Raw genomic sequence first — 12,790 nt, 5'->3', positions numbered from 1 at the left:
CACCCATCTAATTAGTGAAGCTGCACACGTGTGGCTCACTAATTAGGTGCCTGGATCCTGAAGAAGATGCACGTGTAAAATGAGGTGGTGGCCTTGAGGGGAATAGGGGGAAGTGGGGTGAGAAGAGGGGGTGGGGGGAATTTGGGATTTGCAGGGCTGTGGCGGCCAGAGAAGGAGGCAACTTTCCCCAGCTCCAGGGCTGCAGCTGCTGGCGAGAGATGGCCCTCCTTCCCAGCCTCAGCTCTGTGGCTGCTGTGGCGGGGGAGAGACCCCCCCTCCTTCCCAGCCCCAGCTTGGGAGCTGCCGCAGTGGGGGAGAGACCCCCCCCTCCTTCCCAGCCCCAGCTCGGGAGTTGTCGTGGCGGGGGAGGGAGAGCACATCCATTGCATTAAAGAGGTAAGACTACTGATATTAAAATTTGAGTTGTGTTGTTTTATTTGTAGAACAAAAAAAGTTTATTATTAATTTTCTTTATATAGCGCTTTTATCCAAAGCGCTTTACAATAGTTAGCTAACAGTACTAACAACATTTGGAAAGATCATTAAGTGGTCTGCTGAGACACTCAGCAATTTTCAACTGATCCGTGGAAAAAAAAGTTAGAGAACCACTACTGTAGACCAAGCATGCTACAATGTTTCTGGGTAAGAGAGAAGCAGGAGACTGTACCCAAACAACAGAAGAAATGTCTTTCAGGGACACACAGGAAACAATTTTTCAAGACAAAAAACCATCATTTAGCTTTATCTTTTTACCCTAGCAGTTATCAGTGGAGAGTTTACTTAAGTTTATTTTATTATCTCTGCTAGGACTATAATGATCTACCTTCATAACTACTCATGCAGGAAACCCATAAGGATACTTGTGCTCTCCAGGTGCAATTAGAAAAAAATATAGCTTAGGGGTTGGGAGAGGGAGTGTGATGTTTAAAAAGGAGGTTTTGTTGTATTTTGAGAGATTAAGGACAAAATTTTCACAAGCACCTAAGTCATTTAGGACCAGATTTTTACAGGTTTTTGGGTGCTCAAAGATGCAGATAGGTGCCTCGTGGAATTTTCAAAAGCCCCTAGGTACCTAATTCCCACTGAAATGAGTTCACCTGGCAATGCTTCATATTAAAACATACCCACAGCCAAAGCCAATCTGCTATTTATAAAATGCCAGTATATCATGTGATTTCTCCCCCATCCCCATCCTCTTCCCTTTTTTTTTTTTTTTTTTAAAACACCTCTGTTACAAGTAACAGAGAAAAATGAGAGAATCTGGGAAAGGAAACATTTTAAAAATATTTATCTTGTCATTGTATATCATTTGCACAGTACATAACCTTGCAAATGAAACATTTACATTACCAGGATATAAACATGTCACCATATTACACTATGCATAGGAAAATAAAATTAACATGGTAAAATTAATAGCATGGCAGGATTACGCCTTCCTTTCTAAGAAAACTCACTATATTTATTTATAGAGCAGCAAAAACAATGTCATTATAATGGTCTTATTATGTGTCTTTTCTGGAAAGTCTCAGAGCTAAGGTAACACCAAATTAGGTTTCAGAGAATCATATATATTAATGGCTAGATTGTACCTGGATGCACAAAAGCCTGTCACCACTTTTCCTCTTGCAGAGGCCAGACATAATCTTCATCCTTGCATTTCTGAAATGCTTGGAAAGCAGTGCCCATAACTCAGTCAGTGAAAAAGAGCACAGCAAGACTACAGCGCCCCACAGTTCACTGGCCAGAAAAGTTGGACCAGCATACTACACTTACCTAACCCTGTACGTAAGTGTACTTGACACCTCCACCACAAACACTCCTGGAAACATTATGCTTGCACAATGGTTCTGGCAACTGCTGCCAGCATGCAGGCCATTTTTACATCCCTCACCAATGAAGGCAGTGATTTGGGGTCTGGCCTACAGAATTTTTGTACAGCTATAACTACATTGGCTTAGAAAATGATACAGTTAAAGAGCTAAAATTGCCTACTGTGGACACAGCTATTCCAGCATTAAGGGTGCATCTATCAGGTATTCACCCACGAAAGCTTATGCTCCAGTCCGTCTGTTAGCCTATAAGGTGCCACAGGACTCTTTGCCGCTTTTACAGATCCAGACTAACACGGCTACCCCTCTGATACAATCTAATGCTAAACTACAATAGTATTATTTGTGTCTATTGTTTTCCATATTATATTCACTAGTTGATAAAACACACCTAATTTTAAATTTTTAATGTTATAATCTACCAGTTTGCCACCTACCACTCTTCTACTATCTGACACTAGCAGCACAACTATTGAGGCCTGCTCTACACTAAAGTGTTAGGTCAACCTAAGGCAGTTTACTTTGACCTAATTATGTCAGTGTACACGCTACAGCCTTGCTCCTCCCGATGTAAGTGCCCTACTACACTGACATGATACCTCTACCTCCACGAGAGGCATAGGGCTTATATCGGTATAGTTAGGGTGACACAGTGCCCCTGCAGACACTGCGTTACCTATATCTATTGGTTGTCACTGTCAATTTCACAGCTCTGCTGGGGCCATGAAATTGACAAGAAAGCTGTCTCCTGGTTCCTCAGCCCTGCTGCCACCCAGGATCCTGGCTCAGGCTGCCACCCAGGTTCCCTAAGGAGAGCCATGCTCCACCCCGGGGTCCCGGATCCCCACACTGCCCAGGCTGCTGCCCAGGCTCTCAGCTCCCTGCCAGGAATGGGGCATCCGCACTGGACTTCTCAGCACCCCACCCCTACACGAGGAAGGGAACAGCTGCACTGGGCTTCTCCGCTCCCCACTGGGAACGGGGCTGCCACCCGGGCTCTCAGCTCCCCACTCCCAACTGAGGGCATGGCTGCACTTAGGGGGAAGCTCTGTGCCCAGAGTGCAGTCGGCTGCCGTGCTCAGAGCTGAGCCCAGCTCCTGGTGAGAAGCGGGGAGCTAAGAAGCCTGGTGCAGCTGCCCTGTTCCCAATGGGGGGCTGCATGTGCCTGCCACTCTTAAGTCAGTGGAAGCACCCCTGATGAAGATGCACACCACTGACCGAAGAAGGGCAATGTGGATATCACCCCCCGCAGTAATTACTGCATGGCTGTAAGACAACCTAATGTAGGTCAACTTAAGTTTACAGTTGTAAAATGCCAGTATATCATGTGATTTCTCCCCCATCCCCTTCCCTTTTTTTTTAAAACATCTCTGTTACAAGTCTCATTTAAAAATCAAGAAACAGTAATGTTTATCTTGATAACCATTTCCTTTTAAGAGTACACTGTCCTCAGCATAAACCAGTGCAGCCACTCTCAGATTTTTTTTTTTTTAAACATAGACCCCAATTTCACTGAGTTCATGTATTCTGCATTTGTTTTTTAAGGTTTTAAAAGTACTATACCTGTTGAAATACTTTCTGTTTAAAAGGGAAACACTGAGAGGAAGAGATTTAGTGTGAGGGTTTAGAAACAATAGTTTAGCCCTGTTAGGCTGTTGTGAGCAAATACTTCACAAGAACAACGATAACTGTAACAATTTGATGACGCTTCCTAAAGTGACCAAGTGATAATACTGTTCCAGAATAGAGGACCACTGAGCATTCTATTGTACGTGTTGATAAACTGCATCATGTTGGCACCAGGAAAGAACGGCTTGAAATCCCCTTCCCACTGACTTCAATGAACCAGTTTTACCCATGTTAAACGTATTTTTGTGCAAGCTATCTACAAAAGCCTGAGAAGAAAATACGTTCTAAAAAAGGGGGGGGCAAAAGGGCCAAATTGAGCTTTCAGCTACACCAATGTAAAACTCAGTGGAGCTCCTCCATATTTACTACGGAGGAACAGAGTATAATTTGGCCCAAAATATACAATAGGAAAGCAGCTGGTAAAGATGAAAGGAGCTCACCTTGCGCGGGGGTGGTCCATGGTCATCCAAGTAAGTGGAATTTCCTGGGGGGGCAGAAAAGAGACAAACACAAAAATTATGCAATGTAATTTCAAACCCATAAAAATAACTTAGTGACATCTTATGGGAATTAGTGTCCCTCCCAGTGTTTGTTTTGTCACAGGAACCAAGTCAAACAAACACTTTCTCTTGCTACATTTTTCTTTTTTTAAAAACTAGGGGTGATTTGGCTCATCCACATGTTTGACAGCCAGTTGCACAAATGTTAGAGTTTTAGTACAAAACTAAATGGTCCAGGTGTCTGAAATGGGACAATGGCACCTTTAGTTATTCACACTATTAAAAAATATAGTGTACATGTATAAGGACAGAGTTGTAAACAATTATAATTCATGAATGTCAGTAGACACAATTTAGTTTTAAATAACATCATTCTGGGGCTGGCTCCTAGATTTTGGTCAGATTAAGTTGACAAACACTGTGTGATACCTACACTAGACTTTCTGCATTTTCCTATACCGGATTCCCGCCTACTGACCTGTGATTTAATTTCTGTCTCAGAATATTCAAAAAGTCTGAACAAACAATACTATTATGCCTGCCATTCCAACTTGCTCTCCTTCCTGAGGCCGAAGAAAAAGCCCGTGATTCTCAAGTGCTTTCCTGTAGGTTAGTCCAATATAAAACACCCAAACAATACCCACAACTTCAGGGTTTTTTCTATTTTATACACACACACGAATACACGCATGCAGCATTTCTTCCTTAACTCTCACTCTGTTCCCCATATCAAACAGAACCTTTCCTAATATACCCATCAGAAGGCAAAAGGCTCTCCGCAGTTCTGGCAGTCTCCATCAGGCTGACAGCTACATTGTCAAACATCTTGTCATCTGAATCATCTCCAAGCCCAAGATAGTAAGAAAATCCCTTTGTCCCTATACCAAGAGGCTAGGTAGTATGAGGATAAAATTCATTAATGTTTATGAAGCACTAAGATACCAGAATGATGGGGCCCACATAAGTACCCCCGAGAGAAAAAGTTCCTTACAAATGAGATCCACTGATAAGTCAGTCTCTGGATCCCGGGATTGTTCAGTGCTGCAGCGGCAACACACTCTGTCTTTGGGAGGAAGAAGTGTCTCATGTAGCTCGCAATGAAATGCTCTGGTTAGTTAAGAATGTGTACTGCAGACTTAAAGGGTTTCCATTCCATCCTCCTTGGCCAGAAGGACAGCGGCTCAACATAAGGATCTTGCAGAATTATTCATGGTACCATCATAAAAGGAAGCATTTTGGACAGAGGAGGCATGAAATCCAATAGGTTTGCTAATGACAGCTCCACACCACTAATTTAGTTAAATACAACTAATCAATCCATTTTATTTAAAAAAAGCTTGAATTACTATGTAAATTAAGTTTAAAAACTTTGTGTTTTCAATACTTTTTCTAATTCCTTTAAGTTTAAAAATCACTTGTCTGACACTATAAAGGGCAGGAGTCAAGAAAAACTAATCTAGGGTTCAACATCATGTAAAACCTACTCCAAATCCAAAGAAGATGGTTCTTCACAGTTTTCTTGGTCTGGCATGAGAGTCCACGAATGCAGAAGCCTCAACATCTTTTATTTCATTGAACTGGCTCTAAAGAACATTCACATTTTTCAATTCAAGTCTCCCTCATATGTCCTTAATGCAAAATCAAAAGCTCATCTTCTTATTATTCTAATATAATAGTACCTTCTCCTTGTGGGACTAATTAATTAATTGCTAATGGCTATTTTCTGGTTCAGAATGCTCCACTCTCACCCCACACCTAATATTGCATTCCACTGATTCTGATTGCCTGGAAAGTAATTCTATTCACAAATAATTGAAAGGAGTCCTATATGGTCCTTTGATAAAATGGTTCTTCTATAGGCAAAGCCTCTGAAAAAACATGTTTGATGGGGAAGAATCAGCAGTTCAGAAAAAAATATTGCTACATATAGTTTGTCAAAGCTAAGACATTATGCTAAGACCATTCTTTCCAGCACTAGCCATAGACTACGTTTCCCTAACATCTGGCCATGTGTACATATCAGTTTTCCTTAAAAATGAAGAGTTTGTATGGAGTAGCTAAATGCGTCCAGCAACCCACCCCATAATGAATGCAGTCAAGAGAATGATGTTATTGATGTAAAAATGACTTTTAATACTTTTCTTGAAAATAAGAGTACGTTGTCTTTCTTGCTCTGCGTTAAGCACAGACCTTTATTAGGCAAGGCAGACAATTTTTAAACAAACGAACACATTACAAAGGGTAGATAACATCTGAAAAGTAGCAACTCACTAAAAAGTATTAAATTGGTAATAGGTCTTTTTAAAATATTACATCTTATTGAAAAAAGGTATGTTTAAGCCTATCTAGTCACATTCACACTCATACACACCACTGTAGTTATTCCAGGCATTTGAGTTTACCAAAATTAAAAGAACATTAATTACAATTTTAGCAAACAGCTGTCATGGTTAATTTTGCTGAAAAAAAGGATCTGAATTACTGCTGTTTTCTTTTCCTCTCAAGTATTAAACAGATAAGTACATTCATACTATATACTGTAGCTTATAGTATGTTCCTTACAAAAGACTGAACTAGAAAGTATGAGCTAATACCTTAAAAGGAGAAAATCTTTTTTGAAATACACATAAACATTGAATATGGTCTAATTATTAACATCTCACCTTTCTATACCACTGTTTCTGTATGTTGCATTTTCCTCACTTTGTTTTCTTGAAACTAATCATTCAGTGTTTGAGCAACTACAATGATCTTCATATCTGGCTTGGCACAGGTATTTCATGTGCTTGATTTCTGTTTTTAAACCAATTTTTAATTTTAGCAGCTTGATTTTGGGTTGCTACTACACACATTTAGAAATAATGAGTCAAATTCTGAGTTGATGTAAACAGATTCATTTACCATGGAAGTCTCAACAGTGAAAAGTGGTGATATAAACTTGTCACGAGACAGATATAAGTGGTGAAAGTTTAAATAGGATTGATTTGGAATCCAATGAGAGTAACTTGCACAAACCAAAAAGGGGGCAAAAAGGGTAGGTCACCAGCAGGGAAAATTTACTTCAACCCTCAAATTAGATATCTTTTCCTGCTACATTTCATTCTTCTGCCCCTTTGGCATGTAAGTTAGAGTTATTTTGAACATGTATGGAACGACAAATCAGTGCACTAATTTGAATCCTCTTTTTTCAGTGTAGCAAGTTTAAAACAAAAGTTCCCTTTTGATAAACAGATGAAAGCTTTTGCCAAATGGTTAACAAAAAACCCAACAGATCCAGGAATGGAGGACATTGACAGGAGAGAGCTTTCTCTATGGCTGGGGTTCTCAAACTTCATTGTACCCTGACTGCTTTCTGACAAGAAAAATTACTACACGATGCCAGGAGAGGGACTTGAAGCCTGAGCCCTGCCGGGGGGTGGGGGTGGGGGTGGGGGTGGGGGTGGGGGGGGAGTCAAAGCCCATGGACTTCAGTCCCACGCAGGGGGCCTGTAACCCAAGCCACACCATCCAGAGCTGAAGATGGGCCCGAGCAGCAGGGCTCAGGCTTTGGCCTCAGGCCCCAGCAAGTCTGGCAACCCCATTAAAAAGAGGTTGGGACCCAGTTTGGGGTCCCAATCTACAGTTTGACAACCGCTGCTCTATGGCATGCTCCCCACTGCCTTCAATCCTGTTGAAGTCCTTTTGCAAATATTCTCACTGATCACCACATCACAGTATCAAGCTCTAAATTCATATCGATGTAAAGCCAATCTGAGAAACAGCTTTACTGGGAAATAAATCTGCAGGAAGTTTCATATAGCAAGTTGAAAACCTGGTAAGAATGAAGAAGCTCTTCTAGTACAGCAGAAGGGGTTATGGAAGGCAAACTGGGAATTGAACCTGAAAGACATCTACAAAACACATGGAGGACTTGCAGGTAGGAAAGAAGGCTCCACTTTCACCCCAACATGGCCTCTAACAATATATATATTGTTAACAGTGAAAGTTTCGATAGAGACATATCCAGAAAAGGCGAATTATTCTATGAACTGTTTCCTACTATAAGAAGTTAAAAGAGCTGAAAGAGAAAGACACAGACTCAGACTTTCAGGCCAGAAGGGATGATTGTGATCATCTAATCTGAAAGAAAGACATGTCGTAGAGGTGAGTGGCTCATTACTACGGTACTATATCATAAACACTACAGTCACTATGTTGATAAGACAAAATAGGTATCTCTGTAGAGCATGCTTACATGAAGTAGAGAAAAAGAAATGTATTATTCTGTGTTTATACAGTACAGCACCAGGAACACTTAAAACATTGTACTGGCATATGAGAATGTGCGTGCCATGACTGTAAATATCAATAAGAAAATAAAGTACTTTCTGAGGTGGCTAATGATAATGGAAGGTACATTAATCTGTTTGCATTGAAATCTGGGTCCACAGCCCTGGAGTAACCCATTTCATGTAATAACTGAGATTATTTCCTCCCAACCCCCTTTTTTAAAAAAAATAGAAGTTATTAATGACACAATTGATCCTAATTGTCCTGAAAATGTTATCAGATAGTTCTTTAGCATATTTATTCTTAAAAAACATGGTTTCCTAGATAAGCCAATACTAGTCTTCTCTCTCCTTTAATATTATGAACATTTTGATCATTTAAAAAAGGAATCGGTTTTCAGACTAATATCCACTAGAACTACATCAATACCAATACCATATTTGCATGGATTGAACATATATTCTGAATTCTCACGTTTTTTTGCAGAAAAGAAAGATTCAGGTATAGAATGAAAGAGGATTATGGTATTACAGTGGTCTGGTTTCTTAGATAATTAGTAATCTTTAACATGTAGTGAGTCAGATATATACAAGGTCTTTGTGAGAACCTGGTGGTTAAATCTTTTTTTTCTTGGAATCAAAGACATAGGAAGTTTCTCAGTCAAGGACCAGCAGACCAAATTTAAACAAAGAAGAATGTTCAGTAACCAAATCAAGGCAGTTATTTCTATAACCAATTCAAAACTAAATAAGGGAAGGAAAATTACAAAATCAGAAAGAAAGGCATTTTTGGTATTGGGGAATATGGGGAAGCTGAGGTGAAATTACGTATGTACATTATGAGGATCAGCTGCTTGCACCCAGGGAGTAATTACAATGGGACAGTTCTACATGAACAAATTGGAGATCAGGCAGAAAGAATAGAATGAAGAGCTGCAGGGAGAAAACATTAGGTTTAGGAAGGAGGAGAAAGGAGAGGACCATGCAGAGCTCTTAAAACTTCCCTTGAGCAAGATTTTGCTTGGTGGGGATCGGAAGTTCTACAACGCAGCTGCCATGTTTTCTGCAAGCCTTCTTTCCAAGAAGCCTAATTTCCACTGGATTTTAATTGTATTTGGGTGTCTGGGATACATAAACAGGGGAAAACTGAGTAGGATTTGGAAGGGTATTTTACTTCTGAATTTGACACTGGTGTGACCAATGTTGGAACAATGTGTTCAGTTCTGGGGTCCACACTTCTAGAAGGATACTGATAAATTGCAGACTGTTCAGATAAGAGCCACAAGAATGATTAAAGGATTGGAAAACATAACTTATATTACAGGGGTTGGCAAACTTTTTAGCCTAAGAGCCACATCTGGGTATGGAAATAGTATGGTGGGCGATGAATGCTCACGAAATTGGGGGTTGGGGTGTGAGAGGGGATGAGGGCTCCGGATGGGGGTGTGGGTTTCAGGATGGGACCAGAAATGAGGGTCAGGGTGCAGGGCTGGGGCTCCGGGCTGAGATAGGGGGTGAAGGCTCTGGCTGGGGGTGCGAGCTCTGGGGTAGGACCAAAGGATTCAGCAGGTGGGAGGGGGATCAAGGCTGGGGCAGGGAGTTGGGGCCTGGGAGGGGGATCAGGGATGCAGCGTCCGGGCGGTGCTTACCTCAAGCAGCTCCTGGAAGCAGTGGCATGTCCCCCTTATGGTTCCTACATGGAAGTGCGGCCAGGCAGCTCTGTACGCTGCCCTGTCCGCAGGCTTTGCCATGGCACCTCCCATTGGCTGGGAACCATGGCCAATGGGAGCTGCAGAGCTGGCGCTTAGGGCAGGGGCAGCATGTAGAGTCCCCTGGCTGCTCCTATAGTAGGAGCCAAAGGGGGCGGGGGGACATGCCACTGCTTCCAGGAGCTGCGTGGACCCCACTCCCTGGCTGGAGTGCCGGAGCAGGGCAAGCCCCCAACCCCACTCCCTGGCTGAAGCTCAAGGGCCAGAATAAAAGTTCTGACGGGCTGAATGTGGCCCACCCCTGTTATAGTGATAGATTTAAGGAGATCAAGCTATTTAACATAACAAAGAGAAGGTTAAGGTGTTATTTGAAGACATTTTATAAACAACAATTGAACAAAAATGTGATAATGGGCTTTTTAATAGACAAAGGCATAACAAGATCCGGTGTGTGAAAGCTGAACCTAGACAAATTCAGACTGAAAATAAGACACAAATTTTTAACGGTGAGGGTAATTAATGACATACAATTTGCAAAGGGTTGCAGCAGATTCTCCTTCCTGGCAATTTTTAAATCCAGAGTGGATGTTTTTCTAAAAGATATGCTCTAGCCCAAATAGAAATTAATTCAGGAAAGTTCTAAGTCTTGCATTATACAGGAGATCGGTTTAGTTCAGGGGTGGCCAACCAGTGGCTCCAGAGCCACACGTGGCTCTTCAGAAGTTAATATGCGGCTCCTTGCATAGGCACCAACTCTGGGGCTGGAGCTACCAGTGCCAACTTTCCAATGTGCCGGGGTGGGAGTGCTCACTGCTCAACCCCTGGCTCTGCCACAGTCCCTGCCCCTACTTCACCCCTTCTCCCAAGGCCTCCCTCTCCTTCCTGCCCCCTTCCCTAAGCCCGCCATGCCCGTGCTCCTTCCGCTCCCCCAAGAGCCTCCTGCATGCCGCAGGAGGCATGGGGAAGAGGGGCGCTGATCAGCAGGGCTGCTGGCAGGCATGGGGAGCTGATGGTGGGCTGCTGACTTATTACTGTGGCTCTTTGGCAATGTACATAGGTAAATTCTGGCTCCTTCTCAGGTGCAAGTTGGCCACTCCTGGTTTAGTTGATCACAGTGGTGTCTTCTCGCCCCGTGAGCTAGCTTATACTCCTTTGAAAATATCAGCCTTCATTGTACCCCTAGTGGCTACCCAAATCTGAAGCCAGCCATGCATTCTTCCCCCTGTAGACCTCCTAAGGCCCAAAGGAAAATAGTTAAGTGGCCACCACATGCCTTTCCTGGCCTGGAGAGTAAAGGTCTCCCAACACCAAATCATCTCAGAGAAGGTATGGGTGGGTTTGTGACCACTTCTGTCCTCCTACTATGTCTTTTTAAGAGCACATTGAGGAAAAGAGCATGAAACCCTCTCAGCTCCCCACTTGAGGGAAAAAAGGAAGTAGACAGGAAGGCAAAACGGCAGGTGGAGACACTCCAGAGCATAGCACACCAGGACTTTTATCCATCTATGACACGCGAGGAGGAATTTATGATGTATTCTGACAGAAGGATAAATTATATACTTCTGAGCAATACTTGACTACCTATTCCTTTAGGAGGCTTGTCTCAAAGTCTGCTACAGTCAGGGGTGAAAGTAAGTCAGGACACTTACCAGTACGGGCCAGGGCGGCTCTGAGCCCCAGAAGAGGCATGGCCTCAGGAGGAAGGGGCGGGGCTGGGGGTCAGCATCCCCCAGCCAGCCCAGCCAGGCTCATGCTGCCCTGGGCTCCCGTGTTGATTTAAGGGGCGCGGGGTTCCGGACGCCACTGCTGCTGGGGGGTGGGGAGCAGCAACGTTAAAGCTCTGCCGCAGCAAAGGACCATCCTTAAAGCACTGCCCCTTTAACGTTGCTGCCCCTTCCCCCACTGTCGGTGGCCCTGCCAGTATGGACCCTACCAGCAGGGCCGCCGACAAGGGAGGCAAAAGGGGCAGGGGCATTAAAGAGGGCTTTAAATGTGGGCTGGGTATGGGCCAGTGCGGGTGTTTATCGGTACACTGTACTGGCCCACTTTCACCCTTGGCTACTGTGTAATACAGTCTCATGCCCCATAGATCAAGTAGGTATGTAAAAGACTCTTTGTTATCAAGAACCTGGATCCTGCACCATTGAAATGAATGGGATATTTGCCATTAACTTCAGTGAGACAGTGACTGGTCCCTAAGTTGGAGTCATGTTGCTACTTTTTGCCTGGCACCATTTTTCATCATGTTCTATGGTTTCAAGAGGTATTTTGAACACCACCAACAACTATATGGTAGAGGCTCTCTCAGTCCTTGCTTACACAAATACACTGGCATGGCCCTAACAGCAAGAGCACTAATGTGAACAAGATGCGAACAACTCCCAGCATTTTCACCAGTGTCACACAGAGCGGTTGTGAGCAGGTTTAAATGGTTAAACTCTAGCAGTCAGCTGAAGTCTTATCTAAGAGGGCAATTCCTGCCATTGCTACAACCAGCAGAGCTGCACCAGTGGGAATAGAGGGAACTTTCTCAGAAAAAAGGCAAGTGTAGACGAAGCCCCAGTAACCAGTCAGTGCTGTAACAAGACTCCCATTATACCCCAAACTTGCATCCATTCTGTATGAAAAGCTACATAACTATTATTGCCCTCTTCAGTATAAATCCAGCACCTCACTGAGATCTTTAATGGAGTAATACACACCAGCACAGTAGTGTTATTCTGTATTTGACATCCTGAAGTGGAATTTAATTCCTTATTTTCCTTTTTTTAAAAACATTTGTGCTATATTTTATTTGTACGACTTCTTTTAAGCTTCTTGATCTCAAGAAGAAAACACATTATAGGTCATCA

The 12,790-nt window shown here is 42.9% G+C and overlaps 1 protein-coding gene across 1 annotated transcript in view; it reads right to left on the bottom strand.

Moving 5' to 3' along the window:
- Nucleotides 1-12,790, bottom strand: part of UST (uronyl 2-sulfotransferase) — a 283,170-nt gene that overhangs the window by 178,325 nt on the left and 92,055 nt on the right. The window contains exon 2 of the mRNA XM_077811788.1: nt 3,902-3,945. Coding sequence (XP_077667914.1) covers nt 3,902-3,945 — 44 coding nt within the window. The remainder of the gene's footprint in view (nt 1-3,901; nt 3,946-12,790) is intronic.

This window comes from Eretmochelys imbricata, chromosome 3, assembly GCF_965152235.1.
Source record: "Eretmochelys imbricata isolate rEreImb1 chromosome 3, rEreImb1.hap1, whole genome shotgun sequence".
Lineage (NCBI taxonomy): Eukaryota > Metazoa > Chordata > Testudines > Cheloniidae > Eretmochelys > Eretmochelys imbricata.
Note: the sequence above shows the minus strand (reverse complement) of the source record. Positions and strands in the feature narration are given on the sequence as shown.